Source organism: Podarcis liolepis (assembly GCF_965112155.1).
Source record: "Podarcis liolepis genome assembly, chromosome: 9".
NCBI classification, from domain to species: Eukaryota; Metazoa; Chordata; class Lepidosauria; order Squamata; family Lacertidae; genus Podarcis; species Podarcis liolepis.
In genome coordinates, this window is record NC_139564.1 from 9,391,143 (window position 1) to 9,408,745 (window position 17,603).

A 17,603-nucleotide genomic window follows, 5' to 3' on the forward strand; every position below is an offset into this window, starting at 1 on the left:
TTCTCAAATGTTAAGGTGGGTTTTATTCCCCCCCCCCTTTGTTCTGAAACCAGGATATTTGATGTACTGTAATGAGTTACTGTGATAGCTACACAGAGGTAAGATGGTAGCCGAAGTTAAGCAAATGGCAGATTGCTTACCGGTAATTTTAACAACCCATTTGTTCCTAATAACAGGTGCTAACTAGTGGCACAGCGTGGGGGGGGGGGAGGCCCCACAAGTGCGCTTGCCCTGGGTGCAAAATTTCAACACCCGGTACTGCCTCAATACAGTTGTATGCTTCCATCGCTGAGCTCCATTGAAAACAGTTTCTCCATGCAAACCAGGAAGTGTCTACTCCAGACAACGTAATGACTCCTCTTTTCTTATCTCTACAGCTGCAATCTCCTGGGTGACTCGGACACCATTGGGCAGTTGAATGTGCATGTGTACTCCATCTGTTTCCCTCCCATCCACCCAGCCTTCCACATGGCCCTGGGCACTGGCAACCCACATTACGCCACTGGTGCTACCCAACCTGAATGTTCAGGATAGCAACTCAAATGTGAATACAAGCATCCATGTGCAAGCATGTGTGTGTGTGTGTGTGTGAGAGAGAGAGAGAGAGAGAGAGAGAGAGAGAGAGAGAGCTTTAATGTTATTCAGTAAAAAGTGTCCTCGCTTCCATCTTTGTCAGGTGCAAGATCCCATTGCCTATTCTAAAATCCAGCTAAGGCAAGACTGGGGAACCTGTCACCCCCCAGATGTTGTTCAACTCCCATCAGTCCCAGCCAGCACAATGGTCAGTAATGCTGGGATTTGTAGTCTTCACAACATTCAGAGGGCCATGGACTAAGGGACATCCCTGAGCTAAGGGACACTTCAGCAAGGGAATTCTCAGGGTGGTGATATCTTCCATGTAAGTGACCTAAAATATATATTCTAAAATAATTAATAAAAGAGGTAAATGTTTATGTTAAGGCCATGGAGCGTTAGCGCATATCCAGGAGTTTTCTCTTGTTTTGAGTGACCCAGGATTGTCTTTTCAACTGGAAATATTTCCCAGTCTGAAGGGTGTTGGCCTTCTAACTGACAGTATGTCTTAGATAAAAGCTGGTCAAGCTTACACCAATAGGTTTTGCAACAGGCTGCATCCTGCTAGGATCCAGAGCTCCCTTAGAGTCAGGACTTTGAGACTACTCCAGTGAGATGGTGTAAATATCACTTCTAGCTTATGAGATAAACATTCCTGGTTTGTACTGGCATAGGAAACCACTTCTCCCCCTGACCCCCTAACCATCAGATGTAATTACAAAAACGTATATACACTGTACAAGCAAGAAAGTCCTAAAACAGCTGCAGATGTTTTTGCCAGATAGGGCTTGAATATCATGGCTCTTTTGGCAAAACCAAACAGCTGAGGTAGTTTATAGCAGGTCCTGCTTAACACCATTGTTGTTGGAAACCTGTTCGAGGTTCTCCATCATCAAAACCTGCGTCTTGTCCATCCAGTTCCCTTTCTGAGTTGACTTCCCCATCATCGCTGATGTAAGGCTATGCTCCGGCTCCTGCGGATCAGCTGCTGGCAAAATGGCATTGCTCTGTCCACGCTGGGAGTAGGTTTCCCTGGGCATCCCATCCCCAGAGCAGAGCTGAAGCCGGAAAACTGCCTGGAAGCCTCTCCGGAAGTTCTCGTTGAAAAAGCCATAGATGATGGGGTTGATGCTACTGTTGAAGAAGGCCAGCCAGTGAGCGAATGGGTAGATGTAGATGTTGATGACCTGCAGCTGTTCCTCGTTCAGGTCAGCGTAGTCAGAGAGCATCGCCAAAGTCCACAAGGGCAGCCAGGAGAGGATGAAAAGCAATGCCACGATGATGAGCATCTTGATGACCTTCAGCTTCTTCCTGCAGACAGAGTGGCGCTCCTGGCCCTGCTTCCCAGAGGCAGGCAACGAGGTGTTGAAGAGTGTGATCCCAATCCGGGCATACATGATGACAATGAGGGACAGAGGGGCCAGGTAGATGTTGGCAAAGAGCACGGTTGTATAGATCTTTCTCATGTCCTGGTTCGGCCAGTCCTCCCGGCACCAGTATATGGGGCTGGTTCTGTTGCCGTAACCGAGCAACACTCGGAAATGCCGGGATTCTTCCACCTTCAACATCACGGCAGACGGGCACATGATGGCAATGGCCAGGACCCAGATGACAACTATGATGACAACTGCTGTCCAGATGGTGAGCTTCTGCTTGAAAGGGTAAACAATGGAGCGGAACCTGCGAGGAAGAGATAAAAACACCTCTAAGTTCATAAACAGACAAGGTTTCCATTCTGCATGTCTCATATTCTCAACGTGTCTCCTTGGTGGAAAATAGGAAGTTGCCATATATTGATGCATCTAGTTCAGTACTGTCTACACTGACAGTGTCTCTCTGGGATTTGGGACAGATAGGGGACATTCTCAGCCTTACCTGGAGATTCCAGGAATTGAATCTAGGACCTTCTGTACGCAAAACAGATGCTTTAGCAATGAATTATGGTCCTTCCCTTATTCAGGCAGCAAAAAGGAGGAGCGGGACAGTGATCAGTACAGGTCCTCTCCACCTACCAGAGTGTTCCATGATGTTGAAGACTCTGTACTGTACCCAGCCAGTAAGAACAGTATTATCTCATCCACTGGGTACTTTGTAGGCTGCAGGAAGAAGAATTTGTTGAAGCATTCTAGCTATTTTCCAAAGGAAGATCTATCAGTTGAAAGTGAGGTTCAGGCCGCATGTGTTTGTGTGGAATCCCAAACATCAAGGAAGGAGTTCAATGCCACCTTGTCACAAAAGTTCTACAGTTCCCCCATCCACTGTTCTGAGTTCTGCTGACCACTGCCAATTGAAAGGAATGGAGTACTGGGGAAGGAGAGGAGGGAAAACAGGAAGTGGGGCTTCTACTAGCAGGACCAATTAGTTGAATCCAGTCCTAGGAATTCGCCCTTGAGTGGGTGGTTGATCGTATGGGTTATTCCCATTAATTTATTTTGGGGCATTTGTATTCTGCCTATTAGCATTTCCAGGGCCATTAGCCTATGATCGTAAAACAATGATCACTAAAATGGCAGATTTTTATTTTGAAAAAAAGAAGAATAAAAGAAGATGCTATGAAGTTAACAGAACCTGGAAAATATTAATAATAACTGTTATTGTGGCCAGTACTGAAAATTATTCAGTCAGGTTGGTGTGAGGGAAATTGGAGTGGGCTCTGCTTTCAACAAATATAAAAACCAGAGGAAGAGAGGGGTGTGAAGAAGCCACACTTCTTCTTAACATAGCGCTAAACTGGTTTTGTGCATGGATAGCCAATATGGTACTCTTCAAAGGTTGTTGAAATATAGCACCCACCCATCTCAGCCAACATGGCCAATTGGCAGAAACTATGTGGGAGTTTTCTCCTTCATGGATCACTGCCTTGCCGTGTCTTAATGAGGGTGAAAAAGGAGAGCGCAAAATATGGTCAGAAGCTCAACATCAAAAAAACTAAGATCATGGCCACTGGTCCCTTCACCTCCTGGCAAATAGAAGAGGAAGAAATGGAGGCAGTGAGAGATTTTACTTTCTTGGGCTCCATGATCACTGCAGATGGTGACAGCAGCCACGAAATTAAAAGACGTCTGCTTCTTGGGGGAAAAGCAATGACAAACCTAGACAGCGTCTTAAAAAGCAGAAACATCACCTTGCCAACAAAGGTCCGTTAGTTAAAGCTATGGTTTTCCCAGTAGTGATGTATGGAAGTGAGAGCTGGACCATAAAGAAGGATGATCGCAAAAGAATTGATGCTTTTGAATTATGATGCTGGAGAAGACTCTTGAGAGTCCCATGCAAGAAGATCAAACCTATCCATTCTGAAGGAAATTGGCCCTGAGTACTCACTGGAAGGACAGATCCTGTAGCTGAGGCTCCAATACTTTGGCCACCTCATGAAAAGAGAAGACTCCCTGGAAAAGACCCTGATGTTGGGAAAGAGGGAGGGCACAAGGAGAAGGGGACGACAGAGGACAAGATGGTTGGACAGTGTTCTCGAAGCTACTATCATGAGTTTGACCAAACTGCGGTAGGTAGTGGAAGACAGGAGTGTCTGGCATGCTCTGGTCCATGGGGTCACGAAGAGTTGGACACAACTAAATGACTAAACAACAACGATGTGGGAGTTGAAGTCTCACAACTTCTGAAGGACATCAAATTGGCTGGCCTGGGTTTAGTACTACATCAAAGATGAAACACAGACTCAGACCATTGGACCATCTAGCCCAGAACTTTCTGCTCTGATTGGATAAGCTACCATGGCTGGTTTATTTAATTTATTTATCAAATTTCTTTCTCACCCCTCCTCCCAGCCTTGGATATGTGTCTTTCCAAGCTGGTATGTGATTAGAGGAAGAGCTGTGATGGTGCATCAGGCTCGCATACAGAAGGTCCCAGTTTAATCCCCAGCATCTCCAGGTAGGCCTGGGAATGTCCTCTGCCTGAAACCTCGAGGAGCTAATGCCAACCAGCATGGAACAATGGTCTGATTCAGTATAAGGCAACTTCCTATGTTCCTATGTAGAAATGTCGCAGGTGGAGCCTAAGACCTCATGAGCTCCATCATGATGGAGCTATTCGACAGTGGAATTTGCTGCCAAGGAGTGTGGTGGAGTCTCCTTCTTTGGAGGTCTTTAAGCAGAGGCTTGACAACCATATGTCAGGAGTGCTCTGATGGTGTTTCCTGCTTGGCAGGGGGGTTGGACTCGATGGCCCTTGTGGTCTCTTCCAACTCTATGATTCTATGATTCTATGATGCTAAGGCTCCTTAGTCATAAACTCTGTGTCCTGCTAAACTGTGCATTTACTCTGATAGGCCTGCAATCCCCACCTCTTCTCTATCTCTGCCACTTTCCCTGCAAAGCTTGAATCACAATAGGTTTGCAGAGGCAGTCTCTCACATAAGTTGAAAAAAGGCCACAAACCCCCACACGTTCTGAAAAGTTCCTTCACAGAGCAACAAGCTCACCACTGCATAATTGTGCTGTCTTGCCCCACCAGATTTCTTCCTGACGCTACTGCACAATGGCATATTTGCACAAGAACTGAAGAGGCTTACAAAGACAGCAACCTTGGACAATTGGTACGACTGACATTTTATGTGTTCCATATCCATTTCCAGACTGTTACAGACACATACCTGTCGACTGCAATTGCCACTAAAGTGAAGACAGAAGCCGAGACAGATATTCCCTGGACCATTCCATTCATCTTGCAAGCAATATTCCCAAAGGGCCATCCTGGAGTTTGAAAAGAAAATGGTTATCAGATATTGAAACTGCTTTCATAGCATACCAAAAGGAAAGGACACATTGGGGCTAAACTGGGTGCTTGTCAGGTATGTTTAAACATACACAGTCCTTGTCTGCGTATGAAGTTGAGGGTGAGAGGGTCTTTTAGTTCCCACTAAAATCAATGGGTGGTATTCAACAAAAAATTACTATGAACCACAGAAATTAATGAACACAACTTGTGGATTATTGCATTAGTTCTCCTAGTTGAAGTCCTAGTGCTTTTATCCTGGATTCTAACATTCTTTTTAAACTGCAAGACCTGCTGGATTACATAAGCATGGCTTTTTGATTGATATACCACCATGTTGCATTAGATTTTAAACAGTGGGAAGGAATATGCTGGAATACTACTAGAATTTTTTTTCCATCATGTGAAATTACACTGCAGAACTCACATGATTTTCCAGGCTAATGGGGCTGCAAATGGTTTTTTTCATGGAAATAAATAATACAAAAATGAATGCTAAATTTCCACTAGTTTTCCAGAGGTGCCTTTTATGCTGTGTGAAAGAGCACATAAAAAATGGAAATTATCGGGTAAGGAAATGCCAGGAAAATGAAATAGAGTGCTGTGTCAAATTCTTTACTTTCAATGGATCTACTATGCATTAAGTCGTGACTAGTTTGTGCCACTGTTTTCAAGAGTCTGTTTTAAGTATGACTTAGTTCAGGGATGGGGAATCTGTGGCCCTCCAGATGTTGTTGGACTCCAATTCCCAACAGCCCTAGCTGGCATGGCCAGTGGTCAGTGATGATGGGAATGGGAATCCAGCAAAACCTGGAGGGCAACACAATCCTCACCCTGACCTAGGATTTGGAATGCTGGTCGTGGTCTGCTATGAGTATGACGTTGTTCATGGTGGGAAAGTTATGGACCTCCAGATGTTGCTGGACTCCAATTCCCATCATCCCTGGCCAGAATGGCCAATGGTCAGGGATGGATCTGAGTATGATGTTGTCCATGGATGGGAATCTATGGCCCTACAGATATTGCTGGAGACCCAACCCCCATCAGCCCTAGCCAGCATGGCCAATGATCAGTGGTGGTTCCTCTCCCATGACTTCATTGGACACAAGCTAGAGACAAAATTTACCTGATATGATGTTATCCACTAAGGTAGTGGGCATGCAAAATATCCCCACCAGCAGGTCACTGACAGCAAGGTTCAGGATGAAGAGGTTGGTGACAGTGCGCATATGTTTGCTTCTCAGCACGATAAAACACACCACTCCATTGCCAATCATGCACAGGAGGAAGATGAGAAGGTAGGAGATGATGAAGACTGCAGCCACGAGCGGCTGGTGGAGGTAGAAACCCACATAGGAAATGTTGGTCTCCATGTTGCAGCTGCTTATATGTCCACTGCAATTTCTCACGGGAGGTCTGCTGACTGAAGGACTGGAGTCCAGGTTCTTGTCCATGTTAAAAGTGCGCTTGACTGCAGAAATCAGACAATTGAAAAAATGGAGTCAGTGAGGAAAGGGAATGCATCTTGGAACTCTAAAATGTGTCTTGTAACTAGTATGATAAGATGGTATACCCTATAAAATATCAGAACACCAGAAGATAAGATGAACCCTGCTGGGTCAAGGCAATAGCCCATCTAGTCCAGAATTCTGTTCTCATGGTGGCCAACCAGATGACTATGGGAAGCTCATGGAGGTTCTTGGAGGCGCAGCATAGCCCCCATTTTGGCCAATAGCCAATGATAGTGGTATCCTCTTTGAATTTGCCTAATCCTCTTTTTAAAAATTGGTTTTTATAAAGCAAAGTGATAAAACAAGTGCTCAAGGAAACAAGCATTGCTTTATTGTTGCAAAGGGGAAGGACTTGAGTTGACAAATATCTCAGCGTTTTGGTAAAGGTAAAGGTAAAGGTACCCCTGCCCGTACGGGCCAGTCATGTCCAACTCTGGGGTTGCGTGCTCATCTCGCTTAAGAGGCCGGGAGCCAGCGCTGTCCGAAGACACTTCTGGGTCACGTGGCCAGCGTTACGAAGCTGCTCTGGCGAGCCAGCACCAGCGCAGCACACGGAAACGCCGTTTACCTTCCCGCTATAAAGCGGTCCCTATTTATCTACTTGCACTTAAGAGTGCTTTTGAACTGCTAGGTGGGCAGGAGCTGGGACCGAACGACGGGAGCTCACCCCGCCGTGGGGATTCGAACCACCGACCATGCGATCGGCAAGTCCTAGGCACTGAGGTTTTACCCACAGCGCCACCCACGTGAAGGTAAGCATTTTGGGCTTACCTTCAAAACAGCCATGTCAGGTTTCATTTTACTTACGACTTCCAAATAATGGGATTATATCCACTGGGGTCTTGCCTGAGGTTTGAAATTGGCACATCAAGTCGGGGCTTTCACATCTGAAATTTATTGAAACACTCCTCTGCAAGTTCACTAGTAAAAGGATACTAGGAACAGCTTCATTTTGGTTTAATAAAGGTGGAGCTGCCTTTGTAGTTTTGACCAAAACCATCATACATTTTTGCCTGTACAATTATTTATTACAATTCAAGTGTTGAATTTGCCAGAGGGCACATGCCCTTTATTATACTGCTGAGTTGGCAGTATATGGTGAATTAAAATAAGGCATATTATGAGATATTCAGTGTTGGGTATCCTTGCAGTAGCGGCGTAGACCCTTTGAAATCGAAACACTTGAGTGTCAGAGATTCTACTACAAGTATGACTAACACTGGATAGCACCTACTGCATTTGCATTTAATATACTGCCAAAATTGTCCGCTGTAAGGGGAAAGGTCCAATAAAGTAAGGATTGTGCTATAAAAAATAAATCAAAAAATGGTTTTTATTAAAGATTTACTTGTGTTACAAAACAAACAAACAAGAAAAAGTATATATAGTATAACATGGCAACTGCAAGACAAATTACGGGACACTCCAATACTCTGGCTGATCCACCACCAACTACTATACAAGTCTTCTTCGACAACCCAGCAACATCAGGCCATTGACTAACTTCGAGAAACTCCTCCTAACAACAGAGGAACCGAGCAAAGGGGTGGTATCTACATTATATAAAATACTACTTCAAGACAGTACAGCCCCCCCCCCTAATTAAAGATCAATGGGAGCATGACATGGGATACAAAATAAATTCTGTCCAATGGTCAAAAATGTGCTTCAAACTACCATTTAAATCTATCTCAGCCAAAAGAAGAGAATTCACTCTGAAACCTATCTATAGATGGTACCTAACACCATGGAAGCTGGCACTGATACATCCAGGAACCTCAGCTAAATGCTGAAGAAGCTGCACCTCCATAGGCACATACCTCCAAATGTGGTGGGAATGCCCCAAAGTTCATTCCTTTTGGGTATCAGTGTTGCAGGAAACCTCCAGAATAACAAAACAGGTAATAGAAGCAACTCTAGAACTAGCCCTATTAAATATCCTCCAGGACAACAACACACATGCACATGACAAGACCTATCAGGAGCAAACATAGACCACTGGTACCAAAATGTATGGGAAACTGCCCTACTGGAAAAGTTAATCAACAAACTTTTACTAGCATGGGGACAAGCAAAGGAGGACTCCTTCACCCTGGAATGGCTCTCGTTTATTATATATACAGCACAAGACAATGATCTATCCCCCCAGAAGTATATGAATCAATATGGCTAATCTGACCCAACAATTCCCTCCACCCACCTGTCACACATACAAACAAACCCCACTGCAATCGACTGAATGCCTAATCCTCTTTTAAAGTCATCTTAAAAAGTGGCCATCAGCTAATCATCATTGAAATGTCTAGTTAATTAAGAATTAAACAGATGCAAAGGCTTGTCTGCACAATCAGTGTAATATCAGGCAGACATCCATGATGAATTTGCCCAATATGCTGCATTTTGCCAGTTCAAAAATCATGGATATGTTTGTGTGTATGTGGGGAACCGTTTGCATGATTAGTTTAGTGATTCACTGCTATGCTTACAGTGATTAATGAACCCATTCAGCATCTTGAAACAGTCTAAAAATGGAAAACTGCCAGCTGAAACCTTGCTGTACAAATTATGCAAAGGTTGAGGCTAGATAATTTGTGTGGACTATGTGAGTTTGCCCATCTGCCAATTCTCTCCACAATAATCCATAATACCACCCACCCACCCGCCCCGGCAAAAAGTATATTTTTTCTCTCATGGCGCTGTTTCCATTCTCATGTGAATGGACTCACATACAGAGAACAGGGATCAGCATTCTAGCAATGGAACACCTGAACAGACTATCTTGGGCAAGGTTATCTGACCAGATTCAGGTGCTGTTGGAGGAAACTGATTTTCTAGATCCATTTCAATCAGGGTTTAGGCTCAGTTTTGTCACAGAAACTGCTTTGGGTGCCCTGTAGGAAGACTTCTGTCAGGAGAGGAATTAACTGTCCTTGCTAGTTCTCCTCAACCTCTCAGCAGCTTTTAATATCATTGACTATGGCATCCTTCTAGAGTGGCTGCCCAAGTTAGGGGAGGGTGGCACTGCTTTGAAGTGGTTCTGGTCCAAATTAGGTGGTTGTTTCCAGAGGTGGATGCTTGGGAAGTGCTCCTTGGCCCCCTCAGGGTTTGATTTTATATCCACATGAAACTGCTGAGCAGAGTCATCCAGAGTTTTGGAGTGTGTTGTCAGCAATATGCCGATGACACACAACTCTACTTCTCCTTTACATCTGCAGGTGAGGCAGTGGATGTGCTGGACCAATGTTTTGCCTCAGCAACGGACTGGAAGAGCCCCAACAAACTGCAGATCAATACATATGACTGAGGTACTGTTAGTGGGTGATTCCCTAGATCAGATGGCTGACAGATTGCCTGCTCTTAATGGGGTTATATTCTCCATGAAGGAGCGAGTATTTGGGGGTACTCCTGGATCCTTGAGTTTCTGGTGGCCTCAGTGGCACCCAGTCAGCTTTGACAAGTGGCCATCAGCTTTGACTAGTGGCACAGGTTTGCTCCTATCTGAACAGGGACTTTTGTCGTCTAACCTCTAGGTTAGATTACAACATGTTATTTGTAGGGCTGCTTCTGAAGACGGTTTGGTTGCTCACTGAGGCAAAACGGTTTGAGCATATTACACTGATCTTGGCCTGACTTGCCAGTTTCTGAGCCCAATTCAAAGTGCTGGTTTTAACTTATAAATCCCTAAATGGCTCAGGACTGTAATACCTCAAGAACTGCTTCTCCTCATATGAACAACCCCAGATCCTGCAATCATCTTCAGAGGCCTTTCTTCATATTCCTCCTCCACAAGAGGTCCAGAGGGTGGCAACATGAGACTGTGCCTTTTCTGCAGTGGCTTCATATTTGTGGAATGCTCTCCTCAGGGAGACTCTGGTGCCTTCATTATGCACCTTTAGATGCCAGGAGAAAATGTTCGTCTTCAAATAGGCCTTTGGCTGATTGACATCTGATGCCCTTTTAAATGTGCTGTGGGAGCAGGGTATTGTTTTATTGTGTTTATTATGTATTTTGTGTTTTTATCTTATATTTTTATGCTGTGAAGCACTCTGAGATCTTCAAATGAAGGGTGGTATACAAATTTAATAAAGAAAGGTTATAATAATAAACATTTTCATGGGCGATTTAAAAAAAACAAGCAAGGAAAGAAAGAAACAATGTGATGAATGTAACTTAAGTGTGGAAATATGAAAAATAGAGAGAACCTGAAGTTGATCGATTTGTCCATCCCTAGTTGCTAAATGCTTTGTTCCAAAGTGCAGTTATTGTGCTCTTTGTGTTTGCTACCCTGAAAGAGAGAATCAGAAAGATAAATATGCATTCTCGCTTTCGTCAGCAGAGGTCAAAAAGGGAGTTGAAAAGAAAAGAGGGACAAATACAAAAAGCATAGTACTGGGATAATCTGTAGATGATGCCTTGGTGTGCATCTGTGCTGATTGATTATATGGTGTCAAAAGCACATAGTGGAACCGTTTTGTAACCTAAGTAGAGGTTAGACAGGAAAAGGAAAGAAAGACGAAGCACAATTCTTTTCAGAGCCAAATTGCTGTTTATTCCTGAGAAAGCCATTTCCTCACTATGTGGCAAGATTTAAAAAATAGTAAAGAAGAGAGAGCACCTGGACCATAAAACTATGTAGCATTATTAAAATAAATTAATAGTTCAGGAGAACATCAGGAACCCAGGTTCTTCAAGGTGCTGCTAGATCAGTACAGTCAGCGATCATTTTAGGAGCATCTGATACATGTGAGTTTGTGCGCACATGCATTGCTCTGAACCCAGAAATGACCCCAAAACATCACAAAAAAGGGTGGAGCAGGGGCAGAATGGGGTGTTTTCAGGTGTTATCAATGGGTTTTTTTTTTCCCAATTATACATGATTTCGCTTAAATGTATGGTGCCTTGGAATGTAACCCCCATGTAAATCGGGTGTTTCCTGCACAGAAATGAATATTGCTAAATTGCTAAATGTTATTGGACAGCAACTCTCACCATCCCTAACCATTGACCATGCTTGCTGGAGTTAAAAGGATAGATAGATAGATAGATAGATAGATAGATAGATAGATAGATAGATTTTGGCTGAAAACAAGACTCATAACTGGCAGGGTTGCAGAGCTCAAAAGCACATGTTGTGAAGGAGATGGAAAATGGAACCATGCCATAAATATCTATAACCTTGTTGATGTGGATAAAAATGCATATTGTAATGTGCATTTTTGATGAGGATGTCTGTTGAATTTCATCATTCTCTGTCAAGGGCAGAAGAAAAGAGGGAAAAGAAAAGTTGCAACACTGCTTTTTGTGGATGCAAATCAACACGGTTCCACACCAACTACGTGCAAGGGCTCAGGGGTTGGCTCATTTGAATTAAGGTAATTTGAATCACATTAAATAAAGACCTGTTTCGCTAAGCGAATGTAAATCAGGTTTCCTGTTTTGCAGGCCATTTATATCCTGAAGAAGCGTTCCTGCATATCAAATGGTGTTTACAATCACGAAAATATAGCGGGTTGCGACTAAAAAGTACAAGAGAGAGGTACTGAATGACTGGGAATGTAACATGAACCTTTTGGCCATGAAGCTCTCATGCCTTTTCCCTTGCGGAACTGCATAGCAGCAACATTTGTTTCAATGGATGAAAATAAGGGTCCGTACTCCTACAGTCAGTGATCTCCCATTTTTGGCTGGGATTTCTAGGCTAAGCCAGCAATTGTGATTCACAAGGTTTGAGCAACCACAAGGCAAGGCATAGTAGGTGTCTTGTGCCCAGATTGCTATTATTATTATTATTATTATTATTATTATTATTATTATTATTATTACTATTATTATTAATTAGATTTTTTAGATTTATATACCGCCCCCTGAGATATATGAAGAAGCTATCTTAGATGGGCTTTCCATTTTATAACATTAAGAACCATAGTGTGATAATTCCTCAGTTGCCACTAGCCTTACAGAGAACAGGAAATATCAGAAGATATCATTTAAAACCTACTCTCACAAGGAAATCCCTTGGGACCAGCTCTAATATTCAGCAGCTCCATGCTGACTTTGAAAACTGTTCCCATGACACACATGAAAACATTTTGGTCAAAGGGGATGTAAATACAGCACTCTATGAAGACAATGCTGTGAACTAGATATTGAAGACATTAAGAAACTCAAGAACCCCGCTGGCCACCCTCATGGGAAAGGCTGGCGAGGTTTTGACAGCTTCCAGGCTCTGATGACTGATGTCCCACCTCTGAGCACCCAAACAACTCCCAGCTCAGAACTATGGAAGGGGGTGAGGATCATGGTGCAACTAACAGGACAATTCCCCACCTCACCTCTGCAACTCCAAGGTAGCGAGGGAGGCTCGTCGCTCATCACACTCGCCAAAACAGGTTGGCAGAATCACCATGGCAATTGCAGCAACCAGATCTTTTGAAGACTTCTTGTAGCAAGGAGAGCCACTCAAGCCCTTCGCCCCACAAGCAGACACACTTCTGACAGTTCTGCCTGCTGTGTTTTTACTTATCAAAGGTGGGTTGGATAGTTACTGGGAAGAACAGTGCTTCCTCATGATAGAAAAAGGTAATATCCAGGGCACTCGTAACTATTCGTAATCCACAGTTGGCACACACTAAAGGCCTCGGGTGATTAGAAGTTCCAGCTGGTGCAGAATGTGACAGATGGGGCAGATAGCCAATAACCTATGCCAACGTGGTTGAAACATCTGCACTGACTGCTCATCTGCTATTGAGCCAGATTTAAGATTTTTGCACTCATTTACAAAGCCCCGAGCAATTTGTTTGTAGTGCCAGGGCTACCACTGAATCCATGGTCCTGCCACTCATGGCCAAGTAGGAAGGTGGGAGGCAGAATATTGCTACTCCAGTCTGGAGCTGGTACAGCAATTTGGCTTGATGCTGTTGCATGACAGCAGTGAAACCAGCCTAGGGTCCAATTAACCCTGGACCAGCTCAGTTCCTCCCATCTATAGAAAGCCCCATTTAGGAGCCTTCTGGTGGATAGCAACAGCACAGATTCTGCTGACAGCATCCTGCTCACCTGCACAGTGGCTGGCAAAAGGCCACCTTCACCCTCAGCTGGACAGAGGGATGCTTCTGCCTGATCCAATGCACTCCCAGCCCAATGCACACAGAGTGTGGATTGCCCTTTACCCACTTCATAGGGTTGTTGTGAGGATAAGATAGGGAAAAGAACTAAGTTATGGTTACCAGATGTCCCCGTTTCCCATGGACAGTCCCCGGATTTACAAATCTGTCCACGGACAAAATCCGTCCCCGGAATGTCTCCAGATTTCATTTAATGTCCCCGGATTTATATTTTAAGTGTTGTAGATTTATTAGTAGGGAATGAATGTTGTGTGATTGGTTCAGCGGCACAAGACACATCATACGGGGACTTCCGGTGAGGCAAAATGGCGGGCGCCACGGCAGCAAGCAACTCCTGAAGCCAGACAGAGTCAACTGTGCTACCAGGCTGGCTCTGGGCTGCTGAAATTGCCACCACCGCCACAGGGGAACAGGGGACGCCTGGTGCGTCAACTAGGGAAACCACTGACACACACACACCCCACCCCGCAGCCCAAATCAAGCTGGGAGCGAGAGTGCCCGGCCATCCAGCCGACTGCCCAGCAGCACTCCAGGGCCAGGAAAAACCCCAGAGCCGATGAAGGGAGAAGGAGGAGAGGAAAAGGAGAAGAGAGAGAGAGAGAGAGAGAGAGAGAGAGAGAGAGGAAGGAGAAAAAAGAGGGCGCCCCGACCTTGCCACGCCACTGCCGCTGAGGAGGAGAGGTAGGAGAGCACTGGGAGGGCAAGGACACATGGCCGAACCCAGGCCCGGCCCGAGCCTTCTCCATGGCAGCTAGCGCTCCAAGAGAGCAGGCCGGAGCCCAGAGGAAGGCCATGGAACAGAGGAGACCACAATGGTTGGCCATTGTGAAAATGCAATGCTGGACTAGTTCTTCTGATGTTTAAAGATTTCTTATTTTTGTCTCCAGGAGAGGGGACAGTAGACTGCAGATGCCGACCAGTGACCAAGCCCACAGAGCAATACTCTGTGAGCATTACCTATCAGACCACAGCGAGGGTCTGCAAGCAGGGCACAGCTGGTTTATGAGCCAAGCTCTTTTGCATCTCATTAGACTCTGTGCAGAAGGTCAGTAGCAAGCAAAAGAGAAAAGATGCTGTATTGGGCAAAAGAACTACCACCACATTAAAGAACCATGTGCTTGGCAAGTGCCTGATTTGGACTAAACACTTGAAGATGCGGCATGTTAAGCAGAAGAAGAGCTTGCTGGATCAGGACCATCTAGTCCAACATCCTGTTCTCACAGTGGCCACCCAGATGCCTTTGGGGAAAAACTTTTAGCATAATCCTGAAGCCATCCACAAAGCCAGGGGTAACAGCTGCCCCTAAAGTCATGCCCCATTGCAACCTGGGCTGAAGCACTTTGTAGATTGCTGGAGTGCTTGCATACTAAGGCAGATGCAGTAACCATGCTATCATGACTCTTAGTACCTTTGAATCTAGGAGCCTTCCAGCCATGATAACTGGCTATAATAATACAGTTTTAAAGCACTGCTTTAAGAAACATTTCATTTGCCACTCTAAAAGAAACACAGCGTATGAGAGGAGAGGTTAAATCTTCCCTCAGATTGTTTCTGCTGCTTTTTTCCATGAGGAAATTGCATATGTGAGTGGAAGGGGGTGTTTTTAAATTAATAAAGAATAACTAGGAAAACATAATATGTGATTCACCCCCTATTATTTTTCCAAACCAAAGACTTTCACATTTGTACGCAGCAGTCTACATGTATTAACATGCACAAAGGCTGCCTTTGTGCAATTTGTTTCATTTGCTGGTACGTCATGTTGTCGAGCAGCTTGGCTCAAAGAGCATAGGATTGGTCAATACAGGTGCTATAATGAGGCAAGGTGAGGCTTGTGGACAGTCCCAGGGAGTGCTTCCTTCCTGCCACTAACACTGGCTGTCCAACTGTCCAGCTCTCAGTCAGCCAACCACCCCTTCTCCCAGCCTCCCTTCTCTTTCATGAGGAATACTGCATGAGGTTGCAATAAGAGCGGGGGCTAGAAAGGCTGTTGAAACTTAGCAAAGTAACTCTAAAATTTTTGCTATGTTTTAAACAAGCTCTCTAGCTAATACAGCAGCAGCAGTGCAGGCACTGTCCCAGCCATGTCACCCAGAATGCCTTGCTCTAAGGAAGGATCCCCTGAACCGTTCCACAGAGCGAGGCAGATGTGAGTGGGAGAAACAGCTAACGGTGCCACCAAGGGAAGTCATAGTTCTGGTCTATTCTGCCCTGGTCAGACCACACCTGGAATACTGCGTCCAGTTCTGGGCACCACAATTTAAGAAGGAGATTGACAAGCTGGAATGTGTGCAGAGGAGGGTGACCAAGATGATCAAGGGTCTGGAAACCAAGCCTTATGAGGAATGGTTGAAGGAGCTGAGTATGTTTGGCCTGGAAAAGATGAGACTAAGAGGAGATACGATAGGCATCTTCAAATATGTCCAAGACTCGATCTGGCAACCTCACCAGATCTAAAGCTTTATTATGAGGCCTCATGTCTGTGTTGGCTAAAAGAATGGATGACTCTGAAAATTACGGATATACTGGACACAGACGGATGGGACAACAGATATGGGTGGCATGCATACCTAGGCTACAGTAACATGAAAGCACATGGGGGGGGGTTTAAATCATATAATTCAAAAATCTCTATATATAGTTTGGTACTGATATAAAAACTTGCTGGAGCCAATCTCTACAATTCTCTAATTCTCTGATGGTTAAACCATTCTAGGATTTGCAGCTCTGTGAGGGGAATAAGGACCTCCTAACAATTCTAGGCACCATTAATAAATTATATAATAAAAGAATATGAACACTGTTAATAAATCCTACAGTTCCCAGGATATTTTAAATGTATAGTACAAATGCGTGTCACAGATATTTCTATGAGAAGTGTGAACTGAGTTGTTTTCTCATGGCAAAGGTCCTGTAGTCTATCGTTTCTTCCAATGACCTTACCAATTGCCTTAGTACAACTGCAGAGGGAAATGAATTTACAGAAAAAGGAAAGCAGGGTGTGTGTCCCGGTTTCAGATTGCTACAACACAGTATCTCCTTTTTTTCTTAACCAGTTTCCCAGAATTGTTAGGACTATTGGAGATTGCAGGGCTCTTAATTGGTTCTCAGAACACTTTGCTTTCTTCTTTGATGAAAAGGAAGTTGTCAAGAGTAAGAGAAACAAATTGTACATCCATATCACTTCTGTGAAGTAGGAAATGCAAGCTATAAATAGCACACCAAGGAAACAGAATGAGAGGGAGAGTCATACAAATGGTATGAATAAAAGAAACTGAAGTGTTAAAGGATCGCTGCTGCACTTAACTTGAACTTTGCTCAGCACTCCTCAGTTTCTTTCTGGGGATGGCAAAATTTGCAATGAAGGAAGCAGCAGGGTGTTTTCTTTCCCAATGAAGTTAAGTTTTTCATGTTTTGTTACATTTTGGTTGGTGGTCTTCATGCCTCAAAGGTCCATCTCCCCCAGTGCACTGACACCTGACAACCTTCTCCACATTATATAAAATTCAGAATTCATTCAGCAATAAGTGGCTAATTCCAGAATAATGAGAAATCCCAGAATAATGAGAAATTGCCTAGCATCTACCACTGCAAGTGATGCTTATCACATGCATTCATAAATATACAACTGAAACAGGTGCTATTCACAAGCAGCAACACC

General features: G+C 44.3%; 1 protein-coding gene across 2 annotated transcripts in view; it reads right to left on the reverse strand.

The window, feature by feature from the left end:
* Positions 1-622: 622 nt before the first annotated feature.
* Positions 623-17,603, reverse strand: part of NPFFR2 (neuropeptide FF receptor 2) — a 50,190-nt gene continuing 33,209 nt past the window's right edge. The window contains exons 2-4 of one of the 2 annotated variants that reach the window (XM_083458891.1): positions 6,434-6,773; positions 5,186-5,285; positions 623-2,253 (exon numbers count right to left, since the gene is read on the reverse strand). In XM_083458891.1, coding sequence (XP_083315017.1) covers positions 1,407-2,253; positions 5,186-5,285; positions 6,434-6,761 — 1,275 coding nt within the window. In that variant the 5' untranslated portion in view covers positions 6,762-6,773 and the 3' untranslated portion in view covers positions 623-1,406. Of the gene's footprint in view, positions 2,254-5,185; positions 5,286-6,433; positions 6,779-17,603 lie in introns of both variants that reach the window. The other variant, XM_083458890.1, reaches the window with a different exon arrangement.